Below are 20021 nucleotides of genomic sequence, written 5' to 3'. Positions count from 1 at the left end.
CACCTAGTCCATTCTGTTCTCGCCATGGCCAACCATGATGGGGAACCCAAAGTGAAGCCTGAAAACGGGACCCAAGCCGGGAGCGCTCTCTCTGCTTATCTGAGTCCCTGTTGACCGAACGCCCAAATTCCCCACAATCTGCAGGGCGGTATCTCCCCTCTCGCACCCTCAGCTCGCAGGAGGGCAGGGCCATTATCTCCCTCGCGCACATGAGGAGGCCCAGGGAGGCCAGCTGCTGGGGAGATGGGCTGGGCAGGCAGCCATGGGGAGCTGGGTGGGGAGGTGTCCTTGGCTATCCGACTTTGAAAAGCTGTCACCACTGGATCAAACCCATCCGCTTTGTTGTATTTATTAAACTGAATAGTTTTCGCTGGGTTTTGAATAGACGTTGTCAGAGCTGCCTCTAGGTCCCAGCTCACAGAGGACCAACGCTAGGCTGTCGTTATGTACAAAAGTCTTTATTGAAGATTAGTTTCCATTTCCAAGCCGTAGCGCGCAGCTCTACGTCTTAAAGCCTAGACCGGCGAAGTACTGTCTGAGTCTCCTCCCCTATGACACCAGTTTAAGATCCTAGCCCTGCTCCACCTTTTACGCTGCTCTCTCCTCCTCTGGGTCCTCCTGCCCGCTGGGGCATTGCCCTTTCTGGACTCTTCCGACGCTGAGTCGCTTAGCTCCTCCCCCTCCCTCCGGCGGGCTTTAGGACCCGGTTCCCAATCCTCATTCTCTGCTGTCCCGCGCTCCTGTATATTTGAACTTGCCTCTCGCGCCAACCCAGTGACCTTCCTCCTGACCGTTATACTACTTCTGTCACTGCTTCCCTCTTCTGGGATACTGGCCGGATCTGACCTCCCCTCCGTTGTCTGACTCTCCGATGGAGGTGTGGTCAGCCCTGCCTTATCTTCTCTCCCTGGTGGGGAATGCACTGGCCCTGATCCTTGGGACTCTTCCCCCCCACTCTGCTCTGGTGGGGAAGCTGGTCCTGATTTCCAACTACTGCTCTGGGAGTCCCTGCTGCCCCCTTGCTCCTGGGACGTTCCCCTTGGGAACCCCCTACCCCTGGCCACTGGCGCCCCCTTCTGTGAATCTTCCGATTCGCTGGAGAGGCTCATGGAATCCCTCGGTCCACTGTCCTCTTCTCCTACGCTCCCCTCGGATTCTTCCCCTTCGCTCTCTATCTCCTCTCTTCCCTGTGCCTCTGCTCCTGAGCCCCTGACAGACGTGCATTTAATTGTTGCAGTTTTGAACTTCGTTGGGTCCTCATTTTCCTGAGTGGGCTATGCACTATGCTTTTCTGAATCATGGTTTTGGTAGGGGAGGGGGCACTGGGGAGGGGGTCATGTAATCAAGAGGGTAGTCTTTTCCCACCCCCCAAAATATTCCATCAACTTCCCCCAAATTCCTCTTCTGGTACATTAGGTGTTTACTTCCCCCACTTGTTTTTTCCTACCTTGATATTGCAGTCTTTAAATTAAATATTGTTATATCCTTAACATTTTTGCACCATGCTTATTTTCAAATTACCTCTTGCACTTTGTTATTTTCCAGTTATTACGTCTTAATTTCTATGTTTGTTAATTGCAAGTGTTTACTCAAACCCTGCTAGTGAGTCCACTTCTTTAGAAGGTTTCTGTAAGTACGACATAAACGGTTCCCAGTCTTTTTTTAAAGTCTCTTAAGTTTTCCAGTTAACTTTGCCATTTCAGAACATTCCATGAGTTTTTCTTGCCATTCTTCTTTCGTGGGTACCTTGTGGTCTTCTCTTCTCATGAGGGGGCCAAAGTATTGGAGCCTCAGCTTCAGGATCTGTCCTTCCAGTGAGCACTCAGGGCTGATTTCCTTCAGAATGGAGAGGTTTGATCTTCTTGCAGTCCATGGGACCCTCAAGAGTCTCCTCCAGCACCAGAATTCAAAAGCATCCATTCTTCGGTGATCAGCCTTCTTTATGGTCCAGCTCTCACTTCCATACATCACTACTGGGGGAAAAATTATTATTATTATTATTATTATTATTATTATTTATACCCCGCCCTCCCCGGCCAGAGCCAGGCTCAGGGTGGCTAACATCAATGAAATTTCAGTAAAAACATAAGAATAATAAAAAACAATTTAAAATACAGGTTAAAATGCAATTTAAAATGCAGCCTCATTTTAAAAGTCAAAACCATAAGGAGGGAAACATAAGGGTCAGACTGAGACTAAACCAAAGGCCAGGCGGAACAGCTCCGTCTTGCAGGCCCTGCGGAAAGATGTCAAGTCCCGCAGGGCCCTGGTCTCTTGTGACAGAGTGTTCCACCACGTCGGGGCCAGTACTGAAAAGACCCTGGCCCTAGTTGAAACCAATCTAACCACCTTGCAACTTGGGACCTCCAAAGTGTTGTTATTTGTGGACCTTGAGGTCCTCCGCGGGGCATACCGGGAGAGGCGGTCTCGTAGGTACGTGGGTCCTAGGCCACATAGAGCTTTAAAGGTCAAAATCAGCAGCTTAAACCCGACCCTGTACTCCACCGGGAGCCAGTGCACTCTGCTAAGTAAAGGAATTTGCCAACGCAAGTTAGGGAGGATATTAATAAACAATATATCCTCTCCTGCCTCCCTGAACATTCCCACAGCCCCCCCCCCCCCCTGCGAGCTGGAAGGAAGCCAGGAAAACCTGGAGATTTCAGGTCAAGGCTGGATATCTGGCAACCTGAGTCTTTTGTTACATGCTGGGCAGAAAACTGACACCCTCTAATCTCATACCGTGCATTCAACAGCTGCAGAAACCAGCAGGCGATTCATTTGGAACAAAACATAACCTTCTGCAACCCCAGAATCATAGAGTGGTAGAGCTGGAAGGGTTATCTAGTCCAGCCCCCACCCCCTGCACATAGAATAATTGGGTTCCCTCTTCCCACCTTGGATCAAATCTATGCTTCCAGGTGCCATAAGAAAGCTGCAGAGATAGCGCAGGATAATGCACACCCCGGAAATGATCTCTTTCAGCTTCTGCCTTCTGGAAGAAGGTCCAGGGTTATTAAGACTAGGACTAGCCGCATGAGAAACAGTTTCTACCCAAATGCAATTTTGGTTTTAAACACAGTGTAAGGTAGTCTCTGGGACACGAGTGGCGCTGTGGGTTAAACCACAGAGCATGGGACTTGCTGATCAGAAGGTCGGCGGTTTGAATCCCTGCGACGGGGTGAGCTCCCGTTGCTCAGTCCCAGCTCCTGCAAACCTAGCAGTTCAAAAGCACTTCAAAGTGAAAGTAGATAAATAGGTACTGCTCCGGCGGGAAGGTAAACGGCGTTTCCGTGTGCTGCTCTGGTTTGCCAGAAGAGGCTTAGTCATGCTGGCCACATGACCCAGAAGCTGTACGTCGGCTCCCTCGGCCAGTAAAGCGAGATGAGCGCCACAACCCCAGAGTCGGCCACGACTGGACCTAATGGTCAGGGGTCCCTTTACCTTTACCTAAGATTGTTTCTATGGGAGTATATTGTATTTAATTATGGGGTATCAGAGTTTTGAGGGTGCTAACCAGACTGGGATAGCAGGCTTGTTGGTTTTTGAATGTCTGTTGTAGATTTTTTCAATTTCGTTGTTCTGTATGGGACAATGACAATAAAGATTATCGTATTGTATTGTATCGCAAGAACCTTTTGCCCAATGTGGGGCTCAGACCCACGGCCCTGACATTAAGAGTCTCTTGCTCTCGTGACTGAGCTATCCTAGTTTCTCTGTGTCTGGAAAGTTTGAAGGTTGAATGTAATCAAGTGTAATGCGGTGCTACGCCAGGGCAAAAAAACAATAATTTTGCATATATTCTCATGGGGTTTGAAATGGCTGGGAATGACTAGGAACGAAACCTTGGGCTCATAGCATGAAGATGTGCGGCAGCTATGAGAAAGGCAGATTCCATGCTAGGGAACATTAGGAAGGGAAAGGAAGATGAAGGTGCTGATATCACGATGCTGTTATGCAAATCTGTGGTGCGACCACATTTGGAGCGATCTGTAGAGTTCTGGTTGCCTCACCTCAAAAAAGGATATTGCAGAGTTGGAAGTTGCGGGAAATTGCAAGCAATGATCAAAGGGATGGAGCAATTCCCCTATGAGGGAAGATTGCAGCATTTTAGGGCTTTCTAATTTAAAGAATCCAGTAGTGATGTATGGAAGTTAGAGCTGGACCATAAAGAAGGGTGATCGCCGAAGAATGGATGCTTTTGAATTATGGTGCTGGAGGAGACTCTTGAGAGTCCCATGGACTGCAAGAAGATCAAACCGATCCATTCTGAAGGAAATCAGCCCTGAGTGCTCACTGGAAGGACAGATCCTGAAGCTGAGGCTCCAGTACTTTGGCCACCTCATGAGAAGAGAAGACTCCCTGGAAAAGACCCTGATGTTGGGAAAGATGGAGGGGACAAGGAGAAGGGGACGACAGAGGACGAGATGGTTGGACAGTGTTCTCGAAGCTACCAGCATGAGTTTGACAGAACTGCGGGAGGCAGTGGAAGACAGGAGTGCCTGGCGTGCTCTGGTCCAGGGGGCCACGAAGAGTCGGACACAACTAAACGACTAAACAACGACAACAACATTGGACTACAACTCCCATCATTCCTCGAGCATTGGCTACGGTGGCTGGGAGTGGTGGGACTTGTAGTCGAAAACGTCTTGAGGACACCAGGTTTGGGGGAGGTTGCCTTTGTGCCCATGGCAAAGTAGCGGGCAGCCACCAGCCTGGCCTGGCCTAGCCTGACGCGGGCTTCTTTCTCTCCACCTTGCGGGTTATTTGAGACTGGCAGGATTTCAAGAATCCCATGCCTGGGCACAAAGCGCCCGCTCGCAAAGGGCATTTGGAGAGAAGAAAGGCGAGAGGGGAGGCCGGTTCTCGGAACTGAGAGCTTCTCCCTGCCAAAGGGAGTCAACAATCGGGTGGCATTTCGAGCGGCACGGAAACAATGGTGGCTTTGTTGCTGTCGGCTAAAGCTGCAGCCAAGCCACCACCTTTCAGCTGTGATAGGAATTTTGAGGTCTTAGATATATGGTCATGTTCATAAGTGTACCAACCAAGCACGTACATAAGATCAGCACAGGAAGAGCGACCTGAAACCATTTTGATTCCCAAACTGAGCAAATGTTTTCTCTGCAAGGTCAAAGGAAAATGGAAAAGCCTCCCCATTGTCATTTCCTTCACAAATCCTGTCTTAAGGGCACATTTAAGATATGAATAGGGTGGGAGCCTGTGACCTTGCTCAGGAACGAAGTATTTATCTTTACAAAAGACTGGCCAGGCTCCCCAGGCAATCCAATCAAGTGACCATAAAACAGGTAACCTGGCAGACAAGAGGTAAACAAAGCACTCAGATTTCTGCTGTAAACCGCCCTTTCTGTGATGTATGGAGGGGTGATCTTGAGCTCCAGGGCAGGGAATTTAAATTGTCTATATAAGGCCTTCTGTGCCATTGTTCTGGGTTCCTCCTCCCCCCTCCTTTGCGTAGGTGAGGAAGCCCTGACTCGCAACCCGCGCATGCACAGACGCGGGTTGCGAACACTGCGGGTTGCGAATGATCACATTCGCAACCCGAGCGTCCACTGTACCAATCATTCAGATGACAAATTATATAATTTAGGTGTCCTCCCGTGTGCTAGAATTGATGGTTTGATTATTTACTTTATTGCCGCGTTCCAAAATTGTATTCATCTTAATTACACTCCAGTCAAAATAACAACCCCTTATACAACAACTGCAATATTGATGACTTCCATTCGTATTGACACATTAAATGATTTATGAACTTACAGGCGAAGCATGCAAACTATATCCTTGTTCTTCCTGTGTGTGGCAATTATTCGGTCCGTGATGTTTCTTCCTATCCTTGTAAAATATTATGTCTATCTATACTGCCTCCAGTATTTAGGTTTGTGCATGAAGATCGCTATGTGCTCACCTGTGCAACAGACTATTGGTGATGGATTGGGAGTGCAAGTTCCAGAGGTGGTGGGTTGAAAACGTTTGCGAAACACTGTCCTAGTGAATTTTAGAAAGGGAGACAGAGAGAGTTTCCTACACGGGGCATCCCTCCCTGGGCCTCCTCTCCCGCTTAGAATAAATTATGCAAAGCACATGCCTGATTTGCATAATGTGGCCAGGCCACTCCAAAGCGCAATGAATAAATAAAAGGATTTGTTTATTTAGTCATAACGTTTCCCCGCATGCTTTCCCCTCCAGCCTGGACGTCTAATGAGGTCAACTTCAACCAAAATAATTTCCCAACAACCTTACGCCAAAAACGCATCATAGTGGCTCGTTGAAATCTGATCCATAAAAATAACAATTCCCGCTCGTCGTAGGATGAATTCAGCCTGATTGTAATGATCCTAAACTAAAGTGTTTAAGGTCCAGAGGCCTCATCTGCCTGAGGTCCATTTGGCATGCAAGTAACCAAACAATTTAACCCCTGTGTTGCAAACAATAGTCAGTAATATCCAAGGCAACACGATGACCAAATACAATAATATGATATCAATACACAGTGGTACCTCGGGTTAAGAACTTAATTCATTCTGGAGGTCCGTTCTTAACCTGAAACTGTTCTTAACCTGAAGCACCACTTTAGCTAATGGGGCCTCCTGCTGCCGCAGCGCAATTTCTGTTCTCATCCTGAAGCAAAGTTCTTAACCTGAAGCACTATTTCTGGGTTAGCGGAGTATGTAACCTGAAGCATATGTAACACGAGGTACCACTGTACACTCTTTATATAATAGGAAATATATGAAATCACATAAACAGAATCTCTGAAAGTCACAAAATATGCACTCTTAATGGATTCTCTTGAAAACATAAAACCAAATAAACATAAATAAGTCTCTGGAAGTCTTTGAAGACTATGCAAGTCTCTGAAAGAAGCAACTTATCAGATTCTTATCTGGTGAAAACAGGCTGTAAGGCTTTGTTTATGCCGTCCAACGCTGCCGAAGTAGTTTGCAAGCAGACGTTGTGAACAGTGATTCTGGATATACCCACTGTTTCGTGGAATTCTTCAGCACAGTAGAAGGATACAGAAATGCTTCATAAACCCATCTATATGGTGAATGGAGAAGTCTAACAACAATTGCTATGGAGCAGTGGTCATAAAGTTTTGTAGTCATTGCTGACTTTCAAATTATATTCAGGGTTTTCAATGCAAAACCCGTTTCCCAACTCCTGTACACTGCAAATGTCTGGCATGACGGGGACGTGCCAAAGCTAGATGGCTTTCAGGCAAAATTTCTACAAAATTTAAACAAAATGCTTGTTTAACCTGGAGGGAGGCTGTATGAATTGTGCATTGCTTTCTAACGATTTGTTGGGTCTCTGGACCGTAATAAAGATTGATTGATTGCTATAAAGAGTGTATCATGACACTTGGCATGCAAAGCTGAGATATCCATATTTCACAGCTCCTGTTCTGAACGACAGCTAATATGGCAAAGCAGAAGAATAAACTCAGTAGGTACCTGCTTATTTCACTGAAATTTACATCCGTCTGTCTTCTCATCAACCTGCAATCAGCAATGTTTTCTTGGGAGAAGGCAAAGTAGGCAAAGCGACTCTGTTTCTCAAAACAAGGAATTGGGCTGTGTCAAAGTGGTTGATTGACGCGAAAATCTGCAGTGGGGAGAAGGGAGGGAGGGAGATAAATGCGACTGCTGCCAGCGATACACACAACAAGGTCAAGTTGGGCGTTTTTCCTGTCCAAAGCCCAACCATCACTTGGGCTGTGTGTGCACACCATACATTTAAAGCACCTTGTTGTTGTTGTTTAGTCATTTAGTCGTGTCCGACTCTTCGTGACCCCATGGACCAGAGCACACCAGGCACTCCTGTCTTCCACCGCAGTTTGGTCAAACTCATGCTGGTTGCTTCGAGAACACTGTCCCACCATCTCGTCCTCTGTCGTCCCCTTCTCCTTGTGCCCTCCATCTTTCCCAAAATCAGGGTCTTTTCCAGGGAGTCTTCTCTTCTCATGAGGTGGCCAAAGTATTGGAGCCTCAGCTTCAGGATCTGTCCTTCCAGTGAGCACTCAGGGCTGATTTCCTTCAGAATGGAGAGGTTTGATCTTCTTGCAGTCCATGGGACTCTCAAGAGTCTCCTCCAGCACCAGAATAAATAAACAAATCTGGAAACTGTAGTTTGCCCCAGCGGAAGATGCAGAGCGGCAGGGGTGCTGGCGCTTGCCAATGCTTTGCCGCTCGGCTCGCGAGTCATTGGTTTGAGAGTTGCGGAGGGCCCGCGCCAAATGTCGCCCTATTCAGGATGGTACCCAGGGTGGACCGCCCCTCCGCCCCACTTCCTCCACCACTGGGCGGAACCAGCACCCTTAACAAACTACAGCTCCCTGAATTATTTGCAAGGAAGGACACTGACAAACTGGAACGTGTCCAGAGGAGGGCAACCAAAATGGCCAAAGGCCTGGAAACGATGCCTTATGAGGAACGGCTAAGGGAGCTGGGCATGTTTAGCCTGGAGAAGAGGAGGTTAAGGGGTGATATGATAGCCATGTTCAAATATATAAAAGGATGTCACATAGAGGAGGGAGAAAGGTTGTTTTCTGCTGCTCCAGAGAAGCGGACACGGAGCAATGGTTCCAAAGTACAAGAAAGAAGATTCCACCTAAACATTAGGAAGAACTTCCTGACAGTAAGAGCTGTTTGACAGTGGAATTTGCTGCCAAGGAGTGTGGTGGAGTCTCCTTCTTTGGAGGTCTTTAAGCAGAGGCTTGACAACCATATGTCAGGAGTGCTCTGATGGTGTTTCCTGCTTGGCAGGGGGTTGGACTCGATGGCCCTTGTGGTCTCTTCCAACTCTATGATTCTATGATTCTATGATTGTGTGTGCTTTAAATGCATGTTTGTGGGCAGCCTTCTTCTCTAAGGCGATGGTGGGAGACACGGCAGTCTGGAGATGGGGAGTGCTTAATGCAAAGGCCCCTTTTCCACTCTAAGGGCTGCGTTACCTTCTCAGCGACCTTCGGGGGGCCACATGACAGGGAGACCAGAGGCAAAAGGGAGCAGAGCAGCGGGTGTGAATTACAGCTTTGTAGGATAGGCTTGTTTCTACACCTAGGAACCCCGAACCTACGGGACCGCCTCTCCTGGTATGCCCCGCAGAGGACCTTAAGGTCCACAAATGTTTAATGTTTTATTATGTTTTTATATGTTGCTGCACAGAGTGGCTGGGGCAACCCAGTCAAATGGGCGGGGTGCAAATAACAACAACAACAACAACAACAACAACAACAACAACAACAATTCAGTCCAACACTCCTATGTTGCAGGAATCTTTTGCCCATATGGGGCCAAACCCATGACCCAGAGATCAAGGGACTTATGTTTATTTGGTTTTATGTTTTCAAGAGAATCCATTAAGAGTGCACATTTTGCGACTTTCAGAGATTCATAAGTTTTCTGTTTATGTGATTTCATATATTTGCTATTATATAAAGAGTGTATATTGATATCGTATCATTGTATTTGGTCTTTGTGTTGCCTTGGATATTACTGACTACTGCAAGGGTGGTCAACATTTTTGGAGGGGGGGTTCAGCCCCCTCAAATATTTATGGGGCAGCAAAGGGACTTCTGTCCCTATGAGTTGGCTTCTATGGAGAGAGCAAGACTTGGAAACTGCCCAACAACAGAGGAAGCACACAGACCACCTGTTGCATAACCTCCAATATTTCTGCGATGAAAATAGGGATGCCCTATTTTTATTTATTACAGTGGTACCTCGCAAGACGAAATTAATTCATTCTGCAAGTTTTTTCGTCTTGCAATTTTTTCGTCTTGCAAAGCACGGATTTTGGAAAAGCTTCAAAAATCACCAAAGTCTTCAAAAACCTCAAAAAGGCTACCACACCACGTGCTATGAGTTGCTTCTCGAAGTCAAGTCACAACAGCACCCCCTGAATGCACGGTTTTAAGAAAAAGGAAACATACTCTTGCGAGTTTTTCGTCTTACGAGGCATTCGTCTTGTGAGGTACCACTGTATTATTATTATTATTAGTAGTAGTAGTAGTAGTAGTATTACCCACCCATCTGACTGGGTTGCCCCAGCAACTGGGAGGCTTCCAATACAGTGGTACCTCGCAAGACGAACGCCTCGTAAGACGAAAAACTCGCAAAACAAAAGAGTTTTTCGTTTTTTGAGTTGCTTCGCAAGACGGATTTCCCTATGGGCTTGCTTCGCAAGACGAAAACGTCTTGCAAGTTTGTTTCCTTTGTCTTGCAAGTTTGTTTCCTTTTTCTTAAAACCGTGCATTCACTTCGAGGAGCAACTCATAGCACACAGTGTGGTAGCCTTTTTTGAGGTTTTTGAAGATTTTTGAAGCTTTTCCAAAGTCCGTGCTTCGCAAGACGAAAAAATCGCAAGACGAAAAAACTCGCGGAATGAATTAATTTTGTCTTGCGAGGCACCACTGCATATATAAATATATTTTTTTAAAAAATTAAACATTAAAAACTTCCCTATCCAGGGCTACCTTCAGATGTCTTCTAAAGGTTGTATAGTTACTTATCTCCTTGGCTCAGGGGTCGCCGACAAAAATAGGGGTCTCCTACCATACCCTCCAACATTTCTCCGATGAAAATGGGATGTCCTAAGGATAAACCAGGTCAAATCAGAAACCGGGACATCTTCTGTAAATCCAGGACTGTCCCTGGAAAATAGGGACACTTGCAGGGTCTGCTGTTGACAGCTTTGTTGCCTCTGTACTGAGATGAACTACATTTCTATCTAAATTATAGTCATTTCCAAATTTGTATCTACACACAAAAAGAATCTGTGTCTTTTTTTTAACCTCTCTTTTGGGGGGGGCAATTTGGGGACGTGGAATGTGGTCCATAAATGGCCACCTTGGTCCATTTTGGCCTATTCAGAGGCTACTGAACTGGTTAGGCTGCTGAAATCAGAGCAAAGCTTTCCGCTTATGCAGCAAAACCAGCCTGTTTGCTTTTTCATCTCCCCCCTCTGCATGACAGCTGCCCGGCACCTTCTGGGAGTTAATAATTAAAGTGCAAACTTTCCTACTGAACCCGGAAAGAGTCATTTAATAGGAAGGATGAGGAGCAATGAAAGAATTTTTTCTTGCACAATGAAAGAATGTTGTTTGTGCAACTCCCAGAATAGAAAGAGATTTTTTTATTATTATTTGTAGTGTCATGAGTGCTGCGGGGGCAATAAACTGCCATCGAGCATTTATTGGACTGGCAATTTGGGTTAAAAGCGTGATGACAGTGGAATTTCCCCTTGCTTTTGCCTTGGTTACTTGAACGTATCCGGAACTCATCTTAATGTGGATTGTGAACTCTGTTAATTCCCCCTTCCCCATAAATCTCTGCATTTCCCCTAAATCCAGAGATTCCTTATGCTTTGCCAATCCTAATTATTATTATTTATTTATTTATTTATTTATACCCCGCCCATCTGGCTGGGCTTCTCCAGCCACTCTGGGCGGCTTCCAACAAAATATTAAAATACAGTAATGCACCAAACATTAAAAGCTTCCCTAAACAGTAAGAGAGCTACACTGATTGCACTGGGAATCTCCAAATCTCCGCAACATTTCACAATGCAATTTGCTTTTAAAAATCCTCGTGAAAACCTGTTAGCGTTTTACAGTGGTGCCCCGCAAGACGAACGCCTCGCAAGACGGAAAACCCGCTAGACGAAAGGGTTTTCCATTTTGGAGGCGCTTCGCAAAACGAATTTCGAGTTCCTGCGGGTTTTTTTCCTCCCCCCCTTTTCTAAGCCGCTAACCCGCTTATCCGCTAAGCCGATAAGCCGCTAAAAGCCACTAAAAGCCGCTAATAGCGCTAATCCGCTAAGCCGTCAATGGGCTTGCTTCGCAAGACGAAAAAACCGCTAGACGAAGAGAATCGCGGAACGGATTCTTTTCGTCTTGCGAGGCACCACTGTACTTCGAATTTCCTTCTAACAAAGACACATTTTGGCAAAACCATTTCGCCTAACGCAATGCATCTTTGTATGTCGTTTTCACTAACGTATGTGTCAGGGGCTCAGGAGCAGAAGCACAGGGAAGAGGGGAGATGGAGAGCGAAGGGGAAGAATCTGAGGGGAGCGTAGGAGAAGATGACAGTGGCCCGAGAGATTCCATGAGCCTCTCCAGCGAATCGGAAGATTCACAGAAGGGGGCGCCGGTGGCCAGGGCAAGGGGGGTCCCAAGGGGGACACTCCAGAAGCAAGGGGCCAGCGGGGACTCCCAGAGCAGCAGTTGGAGATCAGGACCAGCTTCCCCACCTGAGCATAGTGGGGGGGAAGAGTCCCAGGTATCGGGGGTAGCGTCTCCCCCAGCAGGGAGAGAAGAGGAGTCAGGGCTGACCACGCCTCCATCGGAGAGTCAGGCAACAGAGGGGAGGTCAGGTCCAGCTAGCATCCCGGAAGAGGGAAGCAGTGACAGAAGCAGTGTAACGGTCAGGAGGAAGGTCACTGGGTTGGCGCGAGAGCCAAGTTCAAAAGTACAGGCGCGCAGGGCAGCAGAGAACGAGGATTGGGAACCGGGTCCTAAAGCCCGCCGGAGGCAGGGGGAGGAGTCAGGGGACTCAGCGTCAGAAGAGTCCAGAAAGGGGAATGCCCCAGCGGACAGGAGGACCCAGAGGAGAAGAGAGCAGAGGAAGAGGTGGAGCAGGGCTAGAATCTTAAACTGGTGTCAGGGGGGAGGAGATTCAGACGGAACTTCGGCGGTCTAAGGTTTAAGACGTAGAGCTGCGCGCTACAGCTTTGGAATGGAAACTGAACTTCAATAAAGACTTTTGTATATAACGACGACCTGGCGTTGGTCCTTTGTGAGCTGGGACCTTGGGCAGCTCTGACAGTATGCTTTTTGATGGATGCGGTTCCCTTATGCATACATTTTTGTTCACATTGTACAGGCATGGAGAATTGCAGAATAAGTTCCAGAGGTATGCAAGTTTTGAAAGAGAGCTGCACTCCATTCGTGTTCTGGTTCAAGGAGTATGAATGCAAAGAGAATCAAATTTCTTCCCCATCCCATAGGCTTTGATTTCTGCTTACGGCATTTGCTTCAGCCACACCTGGGTTCCTATTCCTCTCGCTTTGACGCTCTTGGATGCTAAATCGGCACAAACCTCTTTTTATGTTGCTGGGTCTACAACTTCATTCATTCATTTGCAAATTTGCCTCCCAAAAAAGCTCCACAACTTTTCTGTCTGGATTTTCACAGTTTGAATTATGGCAACCAGTGCCTGATTTATGTCTAAGCTAAACAAGCTATAGCTTAGGGCTCCACTTTCTTGGGGGTCCCCAAAAAAAAACTTAAAGGGAGAAAAAACCCTGGATGTACATTTCCAAAATATAAGATAAAAAACAAATAAAATAAAACCTACATGCAGCAACAGTGTTTTGTGTTGTGTAGGCTCCTAGGATGTAAGTCATGGGCCCCGCCTGCTAGCCTGCTCCCGAAAATATCACTGGTTTGCTCATTTCTATATATAGGGTGCCTACATTCTGCGTGGACTGGTTGCACAGCAATATGTAGCAATTAGCTGCAGATTGCAGTGTAGCACAGTTGAATGTAGGTCAAGCTGTTGTACCTGTTGTCGCTCCACACAAAGAAAATGTAAAGAGTTACGCAGCTGTGAATTCATTCATTCATTCATTCATTCATTCATTCATTCATTCATTTTCTTAGCTATCTTCCCCGGGCAGGTTCCAGCAACAGCATATCCAATGATTTGTTGTTATTTAGTCGTTTAGTCGTGTCCGACTCTTCGTGAATCCATGGACCAGAGCATGCCAGGCACTCCTGTCTTCCACTGCCTCCCGCAGTTTGGTTAAACTCATGCTGGTAGCTTCGAGAACACCATCCAACCATCTCATCCTCTGTCGTCCCCTTCTCCTTGTGCCCTCCATCTTTCCCAACATCAGGGTCTTTTCCAGGGAGTCTTCTCTTCTCATGAGGTGGCCAAAGTCTTGGAGCCTCAGCTTCAGGATCTGGTTGTACCTGTCATCTAATATTAAAGAGTGCTTGTAGACTGATGATCAGGCAGCAGAGACTAAGGGTATGAGTCTTATGCCTACTGACTGATTTCATGTAAGAATTACTTTGATAAAATATGTTATGTACTGAAGTTCTCACCCTGGGCCAGCAGGGGGATACTGTAGATAGTTTTCACTCAGGTCCGCATATGCAAATAAGGAATTGAAAGTGACGTTCAGTGATTGGCTAGTTACAGAAAGTTGTTACTGTTGCGTTGTACTGGAGCTCTATATAAGCAGGTTGGCTGAACCCTTCAGTTCAGTTCAGTTCTGGCCTGTGAATAAACAAGAGCTGTTTGAAGAATCGCTGTGTCATCTGATATGTTCACCCACAAGTTAACAAAAGACATACTTTGTTATGTGCAAATGGCTTTAGATACCTATTAGGTCCATAAATTACCATATGGCATATGTTCAACACAAAAAAGAGCGACAATTTGTTGTTGACTAAGGACAGCTGGACATATAAAGGGCCCCATTACCTTCAGTAGCTTAGGGCTTCATCAAACCTAAATACGGCCCTGATGGCAACCCTAGTATGTGTATTTTTTTGAGCTAAATTGAGTGAAAGATTACACGCCACGCGGACATGGACAGTGAGTACATGAACCTAACAGTGCTATGTTTATCTTTCGGCGGCTATTTCGTTCATGTTGCTAATATTTTTTCGCAGGATATAAACGCTGCATTTGTTAATCATCTATTCAGACATTTCCTTTAATTGTGCTGTTTAGCTTATTTGTTCAGTTGCTTCGTGAACAGTGTCCTATAGATTGCTATTGTTTCAAGGATGGTTTGTTGATGGTTCCATATGATTTATGCCGTGTTTGTGACGTTCTATTAGGCCCTATCCGGCTCTTGTCATTTATTGTTTGTAAGCCGCTTCAGGATTCATTCGAATGAAAAGTGGTGTAGAAATATTGTCAAGCAATTATCTGTGCTGTTCTTTTATGGCTTTTTTGTATTTGATTTTTATTTGTGGCATTTTTAGAATGCAGTGTAGCGCTTATAGACTTTATTTGAAATATGGCTGATTAAATAATCAACAATAAACTGTGGGGTGGGTTCATTGTTTAGCTTGTAGTAAAGTATCTTTGCGTTTTTATATTGTACAGTGGTACCTCGGGTAAAGAACTTAATTCGTTCCAGAGATCCGTTCTTAACCTGAAACTGTTCTTAACCTGAGGTACCACTTTAGCTAATGGGGCCTCCCGCTGCTGCCGTGCCGCCACCGCACAATTTCTGTTCTCATCCTGAAGCAAAGTTCTTAACCTGAACCACTATTTCTGGGTTAGCGGAGTCTGTAACCTGAAGCCTATGTAACCTGAAGCGTATGTAACCCAAGGTACCACTGTAAACTATCCTATGCTCCTTATTTTAATCATCATCACCGTCTTCCTTGGCGATCCCTCGTAGCCGAGTAAGATTGTCTTCCATGAACACAATCTTAACAGTGAGTCCGTAAGTGACTGTGGAGGCCAATTCTGGATCCACACGTCCTTCCACAGTGGGGACATAAGTTTCCAGGCAGGAGTTGATCATGGTGTGGATTTGCCAAGTGTGCCTTCCTCTAAGCACGTTTCTCCTTTTTGTCCTGAGTTCGAGTGTCTTCAAAGCCCATGACACCTTTGGTAAAGGCTGTTCTCCAATTGGGGCACTCGCAGGCCAGTGTTTCTCAGTTGTTGGTGTTTATACTACATTTTTAAAGATTTCTCTTGATAATAATAATAATAAATTTTTATTTATACCCTGCCCTTCCCGGTTCAAAAACCAGGCTCAGGGCGGCTAACAACAAACACTTAATTGTAAAAGCAGCATAAAATACAGTATAAAAACATGAATAATAATAAAATTCAAAGTTCAGAAATCAGTTTAGGGGAAATCCATCTAATAAGCATTATATAATCACCAGGGCCGGCTGGCTGAATTTGTCCTACTTGGGCCAGCGAGGAGGCCAGGGGAGAATTAGCTGTGGGGTCTCAGAGCGGATGATCTTCATAAAAGGGGAGGGGAAGGGAAGAGAAGGGAAATAAAAGATCAGGCTGAATTCAAATTAAAGGCCAGGCGGAATAGCTCTGTCTTACAGGCCCAACGGAAAGAGGTGAAACTTGAGAGAGTCTTTAAACCTCTTTTGTTGACCACCAGCATTACACTTCCATTTTTAAGTTTGGAATAATAATAGTCCATCCATGACTGGCACACCCTCAACTGCCAATGCTGCTCCTTTCTAACCTTCTCTCTTTTGGTTCCCCCCAGGGCTATGGCGAATGCGTCCCTGCTGCTCCTGCTGCGCTCCTTGAACGCGAGCGCCAACGCCTCCGACGCCGACTGCGAGGAGGAAGATCCCTACAGGTGCACCTTCAACGAGGAGTTCAAGTACATCCTCCTGCCCGTCTCCTACAGCCTCGTCTTCGTGGTGGGCCTGTGCCTCAACTTGCTGGCCCTTTACATCTTCCTCTTCCGAATCAAGACCTGGAATGCCTCCACCACCTACATGTTCAACCTGGCTGTTTCGGACACCTTGTACGTGATCTCGCTGCCGCTCCTGGTCTACTACTATGCCAAGAGGAACCACTGGCCCTTCAGCGTGGGCTTGTGCAAGATCGTCCGCTTCCTCTTCTACACCAACCTCTACTGCAGCATCCTCTTCTTGCTCTGCATCAGCATCCATCGTTTCATGGGCATCTGCCTCCCGTTGAAGTCCCTGGAGTGGGGACAAGTCCGCTACGCCCGCTGGGTCTCGGCCACCGTCTGGGCGGTCGTCATCGCCTGCCAGTCACCCGTGCTCTACTTCGTCACCACCAGCCCCCGGTGCGACAAGATCACCTGCCACGACACGTCGGCGAAGGACCTCTTCGGGGACTTCATCATCTACAGCACCGTGATGCTGGTCCTTCTCTTCTGCATCCCCTTCCTGGTCATCATCGTCTGCTACTCCCTGATGGCTCGCCGGTTGCTCCAGCCCACCCGCGGCACCACCCGAATGTCCAGCTCCAAGAAGAAGTCGGTCAAGATGATCGCCGTCGTCCTGGCGGTCTTCATCATCTGCTTCTTGCCCTTCCACATCACTCGGACCTTATACTATTACTTCCGCGACTGGGACCTCAGCTGCGCCACTCTCGACGCCATCAACTTGGCATACAAACTCACACGGCCCCTGGCTAGCACCAACAGCTGCCTGGACCCTATCTTGTACTTTTTAGCAGGGCAGAAGTTTGTGAAATTTGCTTGCCCCAAAACGCCGGGGCCGGGCGAGAACCAGACGACCTCGAACACCACCGTCAATTGCCGCTTGCGGGCCAGAGACCAGTTAGCGATGAAAGCGAAAAGCATCGTGTCGTAGGCGCTTGACATTTCCGCCTCCGCCCATCTGCAAAGTATTACTTGCCTGTCTGTGTCGGTTGGGAAAAGTTCCATGTTGCAGGGAGAAGGGTTTGGTTCTCGACCTGTGAGACGCCGGAAGTGTATTTTCAACCTGTATCTGCAAGAAATGGTTCGAAAAGTGATGGACACGTCACTTTTTCCTTCCCCCGACATTTGTTGTTGTTTTGGAAGCTAGGTGCTATATTAAGCGTGCTGTCGAATCTGACAATGGCACAATAGACACTGAGTTGTGTGAATAGGGAATCCTACACAAGGTGTGTAGTGAGAGGCAATGTAGCGTAATGGACGAAGGATTGGGTTTAGACCCACTGAATACAAGCAGTGTATCACATGGAAAAATTCTTTCTAGACTGCACCACTTCCGTTTGCATTGGTGGGGTGTGTGTGTGTGTCTCAAGTCTGAATGCTAAAACATTACTCTTCCACAGCCAACGGAACCTACAGAGCTGCTGTATACAGAGTCAGACCACTGGTCTATCTAACCCAGTATCAACAAGTTTTACTGGGGCTGGATCTACATTGATCTGCTAAACCTTTTTTTAAAAAAATAATGTTCTATAATGCTGAATAGCAGTTTTCCATTGCTGATGGCTCTCTGCTCTGCAGCGCCCTCTGGGGGTCAAATTTTAATAACGTATTTTAACGTTATAAACGACGTGTGTAGGTCCATCCTGGGATTTCAGGTAGAGAGCTTTCCCCCAGCCTACTTGGAGATGCCAAAGCTTGAACTTGGGACTCTGTGGTCCTAGAAAGAACCTCTGGCATCTAGTTTTCAATACATGGGAAATCTTTTATTTAGGTGAACATTCAGCCTTGCACCCGCCCACCCAAACATCTGCCGCTCGAAGCCATACAGTCCAGAAATGGTTTCATCATTTCGTCTACCATTCGGTCAGACCACAGCTGCCCCCTTCCTTGTTTCCTAGAAAGGGCTCACCGGGTGAGGCAGAACTGCCACACTAACTTCCCAACAGATGGCTATATTATTGTTATTAATATTATAGATGCAAGAGTAACTTCAGACCAGCTTCCCGTGAGCCCCACTTACCCCAGGCCAGTCCCAGCCAGTGGCAACCCTCATACAGGCAACCATTTGGTGTGACCCCCCTCTAAGTATCCTTGAGCAAGCTTTGGCCTCTCATCCTGACCCACCTCTCAGGGTTGTCGTCAGGATAAAATGAGCCCCGCGCTTTCCGCCCCGGCTGCTTGTGTTTTCTCTCATTTAAACCCAATGTCTAGATGCTGCCTGCCTTTCTGGGCAAAACCTTCCCATGCTCACCCATGCTTTCCCTCCAGGCTTGACTACTGTGATGCACTTTATGTGGGGCTGCCCTTGAAGGTAATTTGGGAACCGCCGCTGATGCTGCTGGCTGTCTCTTTGCAGATAGCTCCACCTCCCGGGCCCGAGCGAAGGTGCTGGTTTTTAACCTACAAAGCCCTTCATGGGCCTGAAGGAACACCCCTCCCCGAATCAGTGGCCAGCGAGTGTGCAGCCCCGGTTCCCGTGCCTTCATACTCCAGTGGTTCCAAGAAATTGGACCTGGCTCTTTGACACGAGAAAGAGTCCACCCCTGGCTGTCTTCTGCATAACACACTCCCTCTGCGTCCGCCTAAAACTCCACAAAGTCAGCAAGACCCATTTCATCAGGCATTTAATTGAATCAGTAGTTTCAGTCTGTTTTGCTGTTGTTGATGTCTTTCCGTCTTGTGGTTTTATGATCCTACTGTGTTGTTGTTTTTTCAATATTGTATGCTGCTTCGAAAGTGGCCTATAGCGAGGTTAAATAAATTTATCATTATTAGCATTAACAAATATAGTGGGGGAAGCTTGTACAGGCGTAGCAGGGAGAGCCCCCCATGTAAGACGGATAGCTGGCCATTTTGCATAACTGAGTTTTAGACTAAGCCGGACGGAGGAGGTTCTGGGTTGCCATATTTCTTCTACTGGCCCTGCTCCTGTGCCCTTTGCGCCTTCACGACTGGCAGGGATTTAGCATGAGGAGACTCTTCTCCTGGCATGCAGGTGGAGAAAAACGCCACCTTCTAAATTCCTGCGGGTTGTGCAGCTGCTTAAAAGGCATAGAAGAAACAAAGTTGGCAACAGCAGTAGGGTGGTAGGAGGCATGGAACTGTGCCCCAAAGCCCTGGACAATTCAGTTGACTGAAAATGTGACTGACGCTTTTTTTGCAAAAAAAAGAGAAAGAATAAAATCTCAGCTATTTTGGGAAACCCAAACGAAGGTGTTGTGGTGGCATCCAAGGGTGAAATCCAGGACACATTCACCTGCATGGGGAAGAGTTGGTGTCCCAGTGGGTACCTTATTACTAGGAGGGATGTAGGTGGCTCTGTGGTCTAAACCACTGAGCCTCTTGTGCTTGCCAATCGTAAGGTCGGCGGTTCGAATCCCCACGATGGGGTGAGCTCCCATTGCTCTGTCCCAGCTTCTGCCAACCTAGCAGTTTGAAAGCACGCCAGTGCAAGTAGATAAATAGGTATCGCTGTGGCGGGAAGGTAAACGGTGTTTCTGTGCGCTCTGGTTTCTGTCACGGAGTCCTGTTGCACCAGAAGCGGTTTAGTCCTGCTGGCCACATGACCCAGAAAGCTG

The 20021-nt window shown here is 47.1% G+C and overlaps 1 protein-coding gene across 2 annotated transcripts in view; it reads left to right on the top strand.

The window, feature by feature from the left end:
• The window catches only part of P2RY2 (purinergic receptor P2Y2), a 45058-nt gene extending 25407 nt beyond the window's left edge, over positions 1-19651 (top strand). For both annotated transcript variants that reach the window (XM_079974016.1, XM_079974017.1), the window contains exon 2: positions 16288-19651. In XM_079974016.1, coding sequence (XP_079830142.1) covers positions 16292-17374 — 1083 coding nt within the window. In that variant the 5' untranslated portion in view covers positions 16288-16291 and the 3' untranslated portion in view covers positions 17375-19651. The remainder of the gene's footprint in view (positions 1-16287) is intronic.
• The last annotated feature ends 370 nt before the right edge of the window (positions 19652-20021 follow it).

The sequence above is a fragment of the Podarcis cretensis genome (assembly GCF_951804945.1).
Source record: "Podarcis cretensis genome assembly, chromosome: 4".
NCBI lineage: Eukaryota > Metazoa > Chordata > Lepidosauria > Squamata > Lacertidae > Podarcis > Podarcis cretensis.
This window is presented reverse-complemented; position numbering and strand designations above follow the sequence as displayed.